Source organism: Meriones unguiculatus (assembly GCF_030254825.1).
Source record: "Meriones unguiculatus strain TT.TT164.6M chromosome 13 unlocalized genomic scaffold, Bangor_MerUng_6.1 Chr13_unordered_Scaffold_45, whole genome shotgun sequence".
Lineage (NCBI taxonomy): Eukaryota > Metazoa > Chordata > Mammalia > Rodentia > Muridae > Meriones > Meriones unguiculatus.
Genome location: NW_026843652.1, coordinates 1,848,758 through 1,862,146, shown reverse-complemented (window position 1 = coordinate 1,862,146; position 13,389 = coordinate 1,848,758). Strand labels below are relative to the sequence as shown.

The following is a 13,389-nucleotide window of genomic DNA, read 5'->3' as shown; positions in this document are numbered from 1 at the left end:
GTAGGGTGAAGCTAAGTTTACATTCACAGTTCATAGGAAAGCCACAGACTTCACAATAGCTGATCAGCTTTCGTTATTCATCTTTTATTCCAAAACAGGACTGCTCCGTACCATGACTTCTGTTCCCCAAAACATGACTCTCCCAAACCAAAGCTTCCCTTCCATAAAAAATAATGCTTTTTCCTAATGACAAAAGAACAAATGGATATCATTGTTTGGACTGTAAAACCTTTATTTTGCATCAGTTGACATATATCAATGACATAAAGAAATCCCATATCACTAAAACCTGACTGATTGAAAAATACAGCTGTAAGATGGCACAGATGTTTACAGTTTTCAAGCTTAGAACCTCTGCAACTTTCTGGTTCCCTGATTGGGTAAGTGCTCCAAGAATGTAATGTGGCCTTTAACACATAACACATAACATTGGATGACATTAATTTTTGTCATTTGCATTGGTGGAATGTTTGGGTTGTGTTGGATCTCAGTGGCCTAAAGAACACAAGGCCTTACAACATTGCTTATATTAATACAATTTCTCTCCAGTGTGTAACTTACTTGATAATGAAGACTACAGATATGTGCAAAGGCCACACATTTTAACACACTCATAAGGTTTCTCTCCAGCATGAATTCTTTCATGATGATGATGATTATAGAAAGGCGGAATGGCTTCATCATGTTAAATACACTCATAGGCATTCTGTCCAGTATGATTTATTTCATGAGTTTGAAGATGATTCTGAAGTGCAAAAATTTCATCAAACTGGTTACATTCATAGCGCTTCTCTCCAGTATGTCTTCTTTAACGTATTAGATGACTGTTGAGCACAAAGTCTTTCCCACAATGGTTACATTCATAGAGTTTCACTCCATTGTGTATTTGTAGATTATTATGGTATGCAAAGGTTTTGCCACATGGGTTACATTCACAGGTTTACTCAAATGAGTTATTTTGTGTATTAGAGGATTGTATTGGGTAAGACATTACCACATTAGTTACATTCATATGGTCTCTCTCCAGTGTGTTCTTCTTTGTTTTTGGAGACTATTGTGAAATGCATAGGATTTACCATATTGTGTATATTCATTAGGTTTCTCTCCAGTGTGTGTTCTTTCATGTGTTTGAAGACTATTCTGTCATGCAAAGGCTTTAACACACTGGTTGAATGCATAAGATTTCTCTTCAGTATGTGTTCTTTTATGTCTTAGGAGAACACTGTTATATGCAAAGGCTTTGCCACATTGGTTACATTCATAAGGCTTCTCTCCAGTGTGTGTTCTTTTATGTACTACAAGATGACCTTTTCGTGCAAAAGCTTTACCGCATTGGTTACATTCATAAGGTTTCTCTCCAGTGTGTATTCTTTTATGTATTAGCATATGACTATTATATGCAAAGGCTTTACCACATTGCTTACATTCATAAGAATTCTCTTTAATATGTGTTCTTTTATGTTTTAGGAGATCACTGTTAGATGCAAAAGCTTTACCGCATTGGTTACATTCATAAGGTTTTTCTCCATCATGTGTTCTTTTATGTCTTAGGAGAACACTGTTATATGAAAAGGCTTTACCACACTGTTTACATTCATAAGGTTTCTCTCTAGTGTGTGTTCTTTTATGTACTACCAGATGACTGTTTCGTGCAAAGGCTTTACCACATTGGTTACATTCATAAGGTTTCTCTCCAGTGTGTGTTCTTTTATGTATTAGGAGATGACTGTTATATGCAAAGGCTTTACCACATAGGTTACATTCAAAAGGTTTCTCTCCAGTGTGTGCTCTTTTATGTCTGAGGAGATGACTGTTGCATGCAAAGGTATTACCACATTGGTTACATTTATAATGTTTCTTTCCAGTATGGGTTCTTTTATGCCTTTGAGGACGACCATGATATACAAAGGCTTTATCCCATACAGTATATTCATAGGTTTTCTTTCCAGTATGACTGTTTTCGTACCTGCAAAGATAATTGGCACATGTGAAATCTTTACCACAGTCATGACAGTAATTACACCAATAACTATTTTACCCATGTGAATTATTTTATAATTTGGTTTAAAGGTAAAGAGAAATTAAACCTTGAGTTTTCATAACTCTTTACATTCATGGTGTTTTCCTTCTGTATTTTATAAAATACCTGTGGTGGTAAGAACATTTATAACCTGGCTTACATTTATAGCATGTTATTTTTTCTATCTTTTCCCGCATATTTGTAGAGAACTGCAAGACTGCAGAGCTTAAGCACACTAATTAGATTAATATTTTTTTCTATACCGAGCCATGATACATTTACAAAGATAACTGGAACATGCAGAAGAATTTCCACATTCCTAAAATGTATATTTTCTGCAGTATGGTTTGGGAGTATTCATAAATGAAGTTGAATAAACAATTAATTGCTATTGGGGTATATTGTGTGAAAGTGTGACCTCACATGTGAGTTTTGAGTGCTGAACCAGCAAAGATCTAAGTGCTGGCCAGATCTTATTATTGTTAGTTCTACAGCCCATCACCTGTCATATATTTTGTAAACATTTGTCCTTCCTTTCTTGTCTATTAGAAATAATATAGAGCTAACAACTGATAGCAATGTACAAAATGGAGGGCAGAACTTCTGAGTGAGAGGATGGCTGGAAAGAAGAAAGAAAAAACAGGAGATTCACCAGCAGGACACTTAGATTAACAGACAGACATGAACAGGAATCACGAGGTACAGCTGGCCATGCAGTGGGACAGTAGGCGAGGTCATTTGTATTAAAGTAGAAAGTTGGCTCAAAATCTGTCCAGCTAAATTGCCTAAGCTTTAAAATATTAAAAAGCCTATGTGTCATTACTTATGTCTGAAAATCCCATATAAATCATTAACATGTATCACATTTTTAAAAAAACTACTAAAAATGGGGACTACTATATATCTTTTCATTGTTCTGGGAGGTACATTGCTTCTTTCAATATCCCTATACTAGCTGGGTCAGGGAAGAAATAAAGAAAGAAATTAAAGTCTTTCTAGAAATCAATGAAAATGAAGACACAACATACCCGAACTTGTGGGACACAATGAAAGCAGTGCTAAGAGGAAAGTTCATAGCACTAAGTGCCTTCAAAAAGAAATTCGAGACAGCTCATTCAAGCACCCTAATGGCTCACTTAAAAACCCTAGAAAAAGAAGAAGCAGACACACCAAGAAGGAGTAGACGGCTGGAAATAATCAAACTCAGGGCTGAAATTAATCAATTGGAAACAAATAAAACAATTCAAAGAATCAATGAAACCAAGAGCTGGTTCTTTGAGAAAATCAACAAGATCGACAAACCCTTAGCCAGGCTAACTAAAAGGCAGAGAGACACCACCCAAATCAACAAAATCAGAAATGAAAAGGGGGATATAACTACAGACACTGAGGAAATCCAAACAATCATTAGGACTTACTTCAAAAGTCTATATGCCACCAAATTTGAAAATCTAAATGAAATGGACAATTTTCTTGATCGATTTGACTTACCAAAGCTGAACCAGGACCAGGTAAATCAACTAAATAGACCTATATCCCCCAAAGAAATAGAAGCGGTCATCAAAAGTCTCCCATCCAAAAAAAGCCCAGGACCAGATGGCTTCAGCGCAGAATTCTACCAGGCCTTCAAAGAAGAGCTAACACCAATTCTCTTCAAACTATTCCACAAAATAGAAACAGAAGGAATATTACCAAATTCATTCTATGAAGCCACAGTCACCTTGGTACCTAAACCTCACAAAGACTCAACAAAGAAAGAGAATTTCCGGCCAATCTCCCTTATGAACATTGATGCAAAAATACTTAATAAAATACTTGCAAACCGAATCCAAGAACACATCAAAGATATTATCCACTATGACCAAGTAGGCTTCATCCCAGGTATGCAGGGGTGGTTCAATATACGGAAATCCATCAATGTGATCCACCATATTAACAAACTGAAAGAAAAAAACCACATGATAATCTCCCTAGATGCTGAAAAAGCCTTTGACAAAATCCAACATCCATTCATGTTCAAAGTACTGGAGAGATCAGGGATACAAGGCACATATCTAAACATAGTAAAGGCGATATACAGCAAGCCTATAGCCAACATCAAACTGAATGGAGAGAAACTTAAAGCAATCCCACTGAAATCAGGGACAAGACAAGGCTGCCCACTCTCTCCATATCTCTTCAACATAGTGTTGGAAGTCCTTGCTAGAGCAATAAGACAGTTGAAGGAGATCAAGGGGATACAAATTGGAAAGGAAGAAGTCAAATTATCACTATTTGCAGATGATATGATAGTATACGTGAGTGACCCCAAAAACTCTACCAGGGAACTCCTACAGCTGATAAACACCTTCAGCAAAGTGGCAGGATACAAAATTAACTCAAAAAAATCAGTAGCCCTCCTGTATACAAAAGACAAAAGGGCTGAGAAAGAAATTAAGGAAACAACACCCTTCACAATAGCCACAAATGACATAAGGTACCTCGGAGTAACCCTAACCAAGGAAGTCAAAGACTTGTATGAAAAAAATTTCAAATCTCTGAAGAAAGAATTAGAAGAAGATATGAGAAGATGGAAAGATCTCCCATGCTCATGGCTTGGTAGGATTAACATAGTAAAAATGGCCATCTTACCAAAAGCAATCTACAGATTCAATGCAATGCCCATCAAATTACCAACACAATTCTTTACAGACCTGGAAAGGAAAATTCTCAACTTCATATGGAATAACAAGAAACCCAGAATTGCTAAAACAATCCTCTACAATAAAAGATCTTCTGGAGGTATCTCCATCCCTGATCTTAAGTTGTACTATAGAGCAACAGTTTTAAAAACTGCATGGTACTGGCATAGAAACAGAATGGTGGATCAATGGAACCGAACGGAGGACCCAGAAATAAACCCACACACTTATGGACACCTGATCTTTGACAAAGACGCCAAAACCATACAATGGAAAAAAGATAGCATCTTCAACAAATGGTGCTGGTCTAACTGGATGTCTACATGTAGAAAAATGAAAATAGATCCATACTTGTCACCCTGCACAAAACTGAAGTCCAAGTGGATCAAAGACCTCAACATAAAACCAGACACATTAAATCGGCTTGAAAAAAAAGTGGGAAATACCCTAGAACTCATTGGTACAGGGGGAAACTTCCTGAACAGAACACCAACAGCACAGGCTCTAAGAGCAACAACCAATAAATGGGACCTCATGAAACTGAAAAGCTTCTGTAAAGCAAAGGACACCGTCATCAAAACAAAGCGACCACCTACAGATTGGGAAAGAATCTTCACCAACCCTTTATCTGACAGAGGACTCATATCCAGTATATATAAAGAACTAAAGAAGCCGAAAAGCAGCAAACCAAGTAATCCACTTAAAAAATGGGGAACAGAGCTAAACAGAGAATTCTCTGTAGAGGAATACCGAATGGCAGAGAAGCACTTAAAGAAATGCTCAACCTCATTAGCCATTAGGGAAATGCAAATCAAAACAACCCTGAGATTTCACCTTACACCCATGAGAATGGCCAAAATCAAAAACTCAAGTGACAACACATGCTGGAGAGGTTGTGGAGAAAGGGGAACCCTTCTCCACTGCTGGTGGGAATGTAAACTTGTACAACCACTCTGGAAATCAATCTGGCGCTTTCTCAGACAACTAGGAATAGCGCTTCCTCAAGATCCAGCCATACCACTACTGGGCATATATCCAAAAGAGGCTCAAGTACACAAAAAGGACATTTGCTCAACCATGTTTGTAGCAGCTTTATTTGTAATAGCCAGAAGCTGGAAACAACCCAGATGCCCCTCAACTGAAGAATGGATGCAGAAATTGTGGTACATCTACACAATGGAATATTACTCAGCAATGAAAAATAAGGAAATCATGAAATTTGCAGGTAAATGGTGGGATCTGGAAAGGATCATCCTGAGTGAGTTGTCTCAGAAGCAAAAAGACACACATGGTATATACTCACTCATATAGACATACAACATAGGACAAACCCACTAAAACCTGCGCATCTAAAGAAACTAAGCAAGAGAGAGGACCCTAACTAAAACGTCCAAACCCCATCCAGAAAGGCAAAGAGGATGGACATCAGAAGAAGAAGAAAACAGGAAACAACCTAGGAACCTACCACAGAGGGCCTCTGAAAGCCTCTGCCCTTCAGACTATCAAAGCAGATGCTGAGCCTGATGGGCAACTGTTGGGCAGAGTGAATGGAATTTTAGGTAAGAACTGGGAAATAGTAAGAGCTGGAGAGGACAGGGTCTCCACAAGGAGAGCAACAGAACAAGAAAATTTGAACATAGGGAACTTCCCAGAGACTCATACTCCAACCAAGGACTATTCATGGAGATAACCTAGAACCCCTGCACAGATGTAGCCCAGGGCAGTTCAGAGTCCAATTGGGTTACATAGTAATGTGAAGAGGGACTGCCTCTGACATAATCTGATTGGCCTGCTCTTTGATCACCTCCCTCTGGGGGGGGGAGCAGCCTTACCAGGCCACAGTAGAGGACAATACAGCCACTTTTGATGTGAACTGACAGACTAAGATCAGAAAGGAGAGGAGAACCTCCCCTATTAGTGGACTTGGGGAGTGGCATGCAAGCAGAGGGAGGAGGGAGGGTGGGATTGGGATGGGAGGAGGGAGGGGCTTATGGGGGGATGCAGAATGAATAAAGTGTAATTGATGAAAAATTAAAAAAAAAAGCCTATGTGTCATTACTTATGTCTGAAAATCCCATATAAATCATTAACATGTATCACATTTTTAAAAAAACTACTAAAAATGGGAACTACTATATATCTTTTCATTGTTCTGGGAGGTACATTGCTTCTTTCAATATCCTTATACTAACATGGCTTTTATTTATTGTGACATATGATACACCTATTAGAAGAAGAAAAATATTTGACATGGTTTCACGTCGCATTCACACAGTTTGATTTTTTTTCATGATCGATATATGGTATAGGGATTATGTTTTTCTCACAATATTCTTGACTCCAGAAAACTGCCCCTCTCATGAAACTTAGCAACATTAATACAAGTCAATGAGTAATGCCAGCTTTACTATGGACTAATTGATTAGTTTAATGTTTGGAGCATACTTTGATTATCTAGTTAATGTGAATACCTTTTGTAAAATCTGAGTTGTAAAAGAGTAAACAGATGGCAGTTCTATAGCACAGCTCTAATGGGGTTATGATTTAAATGTGATCTTTGGTAAAGTATTGTTTCCTTGCCTCCTTTCTTAGAGGAATTCCTTGAAAACACAAATTAAATACCTGACATTAAAGTACATGTTTTGGTAACAAGTTATTACTCATCAATAAATATATGTAAATCAGTCCTTTTATGCTGTTACTTTTCTTTAAACCTCCCAGGACATATTAAAAAAAATTCAACGGAATATTCGTATCAGCATGCATGTGGAAATTACCTTCCATGATTTTTAGAACTTTGACAATTCTGTTCAGTATTATGATCTTCCCAATTGTAGCCTGAAACATAGTACCACAAAATGTATGATTTATTATTGGAAATTAGGCAAAATTTAGGTCATGATTTATGGTCAAACATAGAATCATTCACCTCATTCTTTCTCACCCTCAACTGATATTACAGAAGAGCATCAATAAAGAAAAATTTTCCCCTTATTTTAAAAAGTAAGGAAGATTCATTCTTGTACCTATAGCAGTGAGGTTCTTGTAAATCTCCAGCATCACATCTTTGTAAAGGTTCTTCTGGGAAGAATCCAGCAACTCCCACTCTTCTCGAGTAAAGTTCACATGTACATCATTGTAGGTCAATGCATTCTAAAATATCCACACAAGTGTATATCAGAAAGCATGATACTTGCAACACTGGAAGTATATACTATATGTTCCCATAATTCCAGTGTTCTACTTATTTTCTGACACATAAGTTCTAATGTAACCACCAACTCCTTTTAGAAAGAAACTGAATAGTGAGGTTTACCTCTCTAGTTTCTGCATCCTTTCAGGAGGATATAACCTTGCAAGAGAAATGCCAGTTAACAGAAATCAAGAGAGAGAAAAGTAAACAGATCAACAGTAATGAGCCTGTGGAGAGCTGCTTGTTGCTCAAGCTGTTTTGTTATTTATCAAAAAAAGTTTTCACCTTGGCCTTCACCTGGAGATAGAGAAAAGAGGAAATTTCCCCAAGTTCCTTAGCACTTGTTCCAAGTCCCTTTAAACTTTTTTGTGTGACATTAGACCATATCTGCTTTAAGGAAGTAGTTTTAGGAAAGACGTTTGGTAGTTTCAGGAACTTCTTTTTATATTGGTGTGACTTGTTTTTGCTTCGCCTATAAAAAATGAGTTATGGAATGCTGCAGTATTACTGACAGCCCTCTCACGCTATCCCATTTGTAGTGTGATTTGTTTTAATTATTTCAATCCTCACTCCCCACTCAGGTACTGTTCCACCCTGCCAGTAGGCTCTCACACAAGCCCACAATACAGAAATTGAATGAACAATTCCAAACTATAAAACAATGGGCAAGCTGGGTGTATTTACTCATGCCTTTAATTCCAATAAACCTCAGGAGACAGAGGCAGGTGTTTTTCATAGAGATGGATGATAGCTTGGTGTATGCAATAGTCACGGGTACATAATAAGAACCTGAATACTCTGCAAAAATTACTCAAACAAATGAAAAAGATAGAACTGACAGATCTTGACGCAAGTTTCTACAGAGTTATATGTTCCATCCAGTGCTGTATACATCTTCTAGAAACCTAAACTGCCTTACTTTAGATTGTAACATTTATACGATATTGCTAAAATGAGATGTATGTTTAAACAGTTACAAAAAAATAGATTAAAATATCTACAATGTAAATGTTAATCATGGATAAGCAACATAGGGAATGAGAGATGGCTTGGCAGTGAAAATTTCTTGCTGGTCTTGAAAGTCATTGGGCCTGATTGCCAGAACTTGCATAAATATTTGGATCAGGAACCATAGGGAAGGGAGATGAATGGTGACACAGCCTACACAGAATCCTGGGAAACATACTCCAGAGACAAGACTCACAGGTGCAGATCTAACTTTATTATCCAGTGTAACAGCATTTAAATATCTGAAAGCCTAATCAGACCATCCTGTGCTAGGGTCAAGTACCAGTAACAAGCAATCAGGTTGGTACTATGAGGAAATGTGGAAGTTGCTGGGGGGCAAGGTCACCTTAGGAGAATTCCAGAAAGAAGAGGGAAGCAGTCACTGCCCTAGCCTCTGATCAATTTTGAGACTTCATTAGTATGCTAGGAGTCCCTAGTAGATTAACACTGTGTGCAATGGATCTGGACCATTCAAGCAGTCATAGGAGTCTCTGAAGCTTTACTTACCATTCCATATGGTCCTACAAATGATTAACCTCGACATACCCCACAAATAGAAGCTCACATCTATCCATTATACCAAATTCAAGAATTCTGAGCCAATCTTCTAACTACTGTGAAGACCAGACACATATGAGGTACTTATTCCCATATAGAGTCAAAATAGTAATATTAATTCAAAAATTTTTAAAACAAGCACAAAAATAGGAAGACTATCACACAGTTGCAATCATATGACTCAGAAGGTTCAAGTAGTATTAATATCATGATAAAGATTAATGCAAGATCATATATTTGACAAGTGGAAAACTTATATATCAGGGCTATCAGGTAATAATATAAAAACAAAACAAAAGGCATGTGAGCCTACACTTAATCCCAACACTTTAGAGCCACTTCAAGGTGGATCTCTAAGTTTGAGGCCTGCTCTGACTACATACCAACTTACAGGACAGCCAGGACTACAAAAAGCAATTTTGACTTCAAAATGAAAAATACCAAATTTTAAAATAAGAAAATGGAAGCAGTCTTTTGAAGTCTCTCCTAAAACAACAACAACAAAAAAGCTCTGAGCCAGATGGTTTTGGAACAGAATTTTACTAGACATTCAGAGAACAGCTAGTACAAATACTCCTCAAACTATTCCATTAAATAGAAATAGAAGGAAAATTGCTAAACTTCTTCCATGAGACCACATTCACCTTGATAAATAAATCACAAAGACTCAACAAAAAAAAAAGAAAATTTCAGACTAAACTTCCTTATGAACAGGGATGCAAAAATGCTCAATATAATACTCACAAACCAAATCCAAAAGCAGATCAATAATATGGCCCACAAAGAAAAAGTGGCCCTCATATCAGGGACACAGAGTCAAGGGAAAAAATGGGAGACATCTAGGAAGCGAAGAGAAACTATCATTCAATGAGAAAAAATCAAGAGCAGTCTAATGAAACATTGCTGCACAAGGGAAAAACAAGGCATCCCAAGAACATTACTGACCAAGTCCAGAGTTGCCTTGTGAGTGACAAACAAAGCTCTATGTGGTAGGACAAATTTGCATCTCAGGATCTGAAGCAACCCACCCCCAAAGGCCCTGACCTGAGACTTTACCCACTCTCCCAAGCAGTATCCCTTGCTTTAGAACAGTGATTCTATTTAATTATCAATGCATCAGGGCATTAGAAAAAGCTGCCAAAGCTAGACTGCAGGCTGTTTCTGGTTCTGCCAAGCATGTTCATAGTTTGAGAAAGAACTATGCCATTCTCCATACAGGAGGGCCTCAAAGAGAATCCTTTGCTTGACCAGTCCAGCTCTCAAAACATGTAGCAGAACCATGCTTTTCTCAAGAAGAAAACTGCACCTTTATGGCACACCAGGCCTTAATGTTGGTTAAGAACCTGTAATGCCTCTTTGAGCACCTTGGTAAAGGTCTGTTTTTTTTATATGAGGATGGGCCTAGTGCCTGGGTGAAACAAGGTGTGTCTCCTTTGTCATTGTTTGCAGTCAAATGTCTGGACAATCCTAGTGAACACACGTGTATCTTTAGCATCCTAACCTCTAACAAGCTGGTTAGCATAATACTCATCTGTAGGGTGTTTGGAGGTAGTTTTCCCTCAGCAAAATTCTATTTGGTGCCTTTTACTATTTTGTAAGCATTGGCATATTCTTTATACCATTGATTCTACTTCCTATATCACGAATTAATATTAGAGTGCTACTCAACACAGCCAATGCCTTTACAACCTCCATAAAATTAACTTTAAATGGATCTTACACTTGAATGTTAAATGCTAAGGGAAGACTTTGTAGAAGATTTTAGAGAATTTAATGCTCTCTGGGTTTGGCATCTTGCCAAGGATGCTTCTACACACAAGCCATGCTCCAAAAGATTTGCCCAAATGAAGTCCCCATAGTGAAGTTATTAGAGGCCAGATCCGGGTCAAGGAAATGACTAGGACCACAAGAGGCCACAGAGTTGGCTGCATATGGCTGCTGCATACTACCCAATTTTGGCCAGAATCCATCCCACCGGTTCCTGGAGCTCAGCTTCTTGCTCCTCCCCATTGTGGGCAGGGAACCTGAGCTCACCATGTTGCAACTTCAGATTTTGCCAGACTTCCCCTCAAACTGTTACCCAGTGGTGCTCAGAGAATACAAGCCTGCCCAGAAACAGAGCAGAACCTACAGGTTGGCTGCTAGAAGAAAGTGCCTCCTTTTATCCTGCAGGTACTGATTTGCCAGTGAGTCTTGAGTGATATGAGGACCTCACTTAGACTGAGAGTGTGCTGAAGGGAAAGAGCATAACACTACCAGTCCTAGGCTCTCGGTCTACAGCCATGCCTTTTCCAGATCTACATACATTTGCATTTCAGAAGCCCTTGTTCCTGTCCTTCAGTTGCTTACCCATCTGTTTTCCCATGCAGCCTCAGGAAGCTAGCTGTGCTCACCAGCCTGCTCTTCCCATTTATGGGTAGTGACCCTTCACTCACCATGTCAGGAATTTGGAACTTGCTCTAGCTTCCCTCATGACACCTAGGAGCAGTTCTCAGTTATCTCAGACCCAATCATTCAAGCTTGATCAGCTACAGAGCAAAACATCCAGCATGAGTGCCTGAAGAACCTGCCTTCTCACCTGAAAGGCAAGTCTGTCTGGAGGCTCTGACTGGCCAGTCCATCTTGAGTGACATAAACACCTGTTAGGGTTAGAATGTGCTGAAGGTACAGAGTATGCTGGTTCCTGGTTCAGATTTCCTATCCAGGGACAAAACTTTTCCAGGAATGCAGAGATTAGTGTTTCAATATCTAGTGTGTCTCTCCTCCAGTAGCCTTCCTGCCTGTCTTCCCATCCAGCCAAGGGAGGACCCGCCACTTGAGTTTTCTCTGAATATCTGCCTGTTCCACTGCTCCTTGTGTGAGCAGTGATCCTGACCTCAGCAAGTCACAGCACCCACTAGGCACTTTCCCTTCTTCTTCTTCCTGGAATCAAGGTGGATAACTTGTATACTCAACTTGCAGTGGAGTTATAAATCTGTCCCAAAATTAAAGAGAGAGAATTTGGGAAACATGATTTCTGTTTTTTTTTTTTTTTTTTTTTTTTTTTTTTTTTTGTCTTCATGTTTGGTTCAGGTAAAGTGCAGCTACTTTTCACCTGGTAGGTATGATGAAACAGTCCTAACAGAAAAGCAAGAAAGTTATGACAGTGTGGAGCACTGTTGTTAGCCTGCACATCTTCTTCAGTGAGAAAGGGAAAAAGAAACACACAGCTATATTTTTCAAGGTTTCCTAGATAAATTAACTCAAGGAATGAATGATTTATTTGAATGACTCACAGGCTGTGGCTCAACAAGTTCAAAACAATGGCTGACTAACAATAGAAAGCTAGTAGTTGTTCAGTCCATGAGGCTGAATGTCTCAGATGATCATCAGTATATACCAAAATTCCAACGAAGTAGGTTCTAATGTCAGAAAATATAACCTTGATAGTCAGAGGTAGGGCAAGCAGAAAGAGAGAAAGAGCTATGCTCTTCCTTGCCTTTTATACATGTAGGATGCAACCAAAAGCTGCAACCTAGATTATAGGTGAATCTTATCACCTCAATACGCTCAGAATAAAGATGGGTTTTTCCACATAAAAAGGTATGATTGAGAAAAATTTGCCACAGTACCCAACTCTTTTGGTTTTAGTTAAATCCAGATATGGTCAAACTAACTATGCAGAAGAGAAACCACAACATCCAAGACAGAAGAACTGAAAAAGATGCTTTTTCCTGGGGCAGGCCAGAAGAACATGACAATCCTTTCCAAAGCATTTTTTTCTTCAACAAAGCAAGCATTGTGCTTTCACTTAGAAAATATGGATATGTTCAAATGTCGTTTCACCTCTCCCAAGGCATACTAAATAAAATTCTGAATGTGGTCACACTGCAAAACAGGAGATATAAGGGAACTCTTAGCTCAAAGTCATGCAGAAATACATGTAAATC

The 13,389-nt window shown here is 38.5% G+C and overlaps 1 protein-coding gene across 1 annotated transcript; it reads right to left on the bottom strand.

Annotated features, from left to right (window-relative positions):
- Positions 1 to 704: 704 nt before the first annotated feature.
- Positions 705 to 7,850, bottom strand: LOC110541487 (zinc finger protein 120-like). The gene is made up of 3 exons (XM_060376532.1): positions 7,728 to 7,850; positions 7,479 to 7,539; positions 705 to 1,966 (listed from the first exon to the last, which is right to left on the bottom strand). The coding sequence occupies exons 1-3, from the start codon at positions 7,759 to 7,761 to the stop codon at positions 1,144 to 1,146; spliced, it is 918 nt and encodes a 305-aa protein (XP_060232515.1). The 5' UTR covers positions 7,762 to 7,850; the 3' UTR covers positions 705 to 1,143.
- Between the last annotated feature and the right edge of the window lie 5,539 nt (positions 7,851 to 13,389).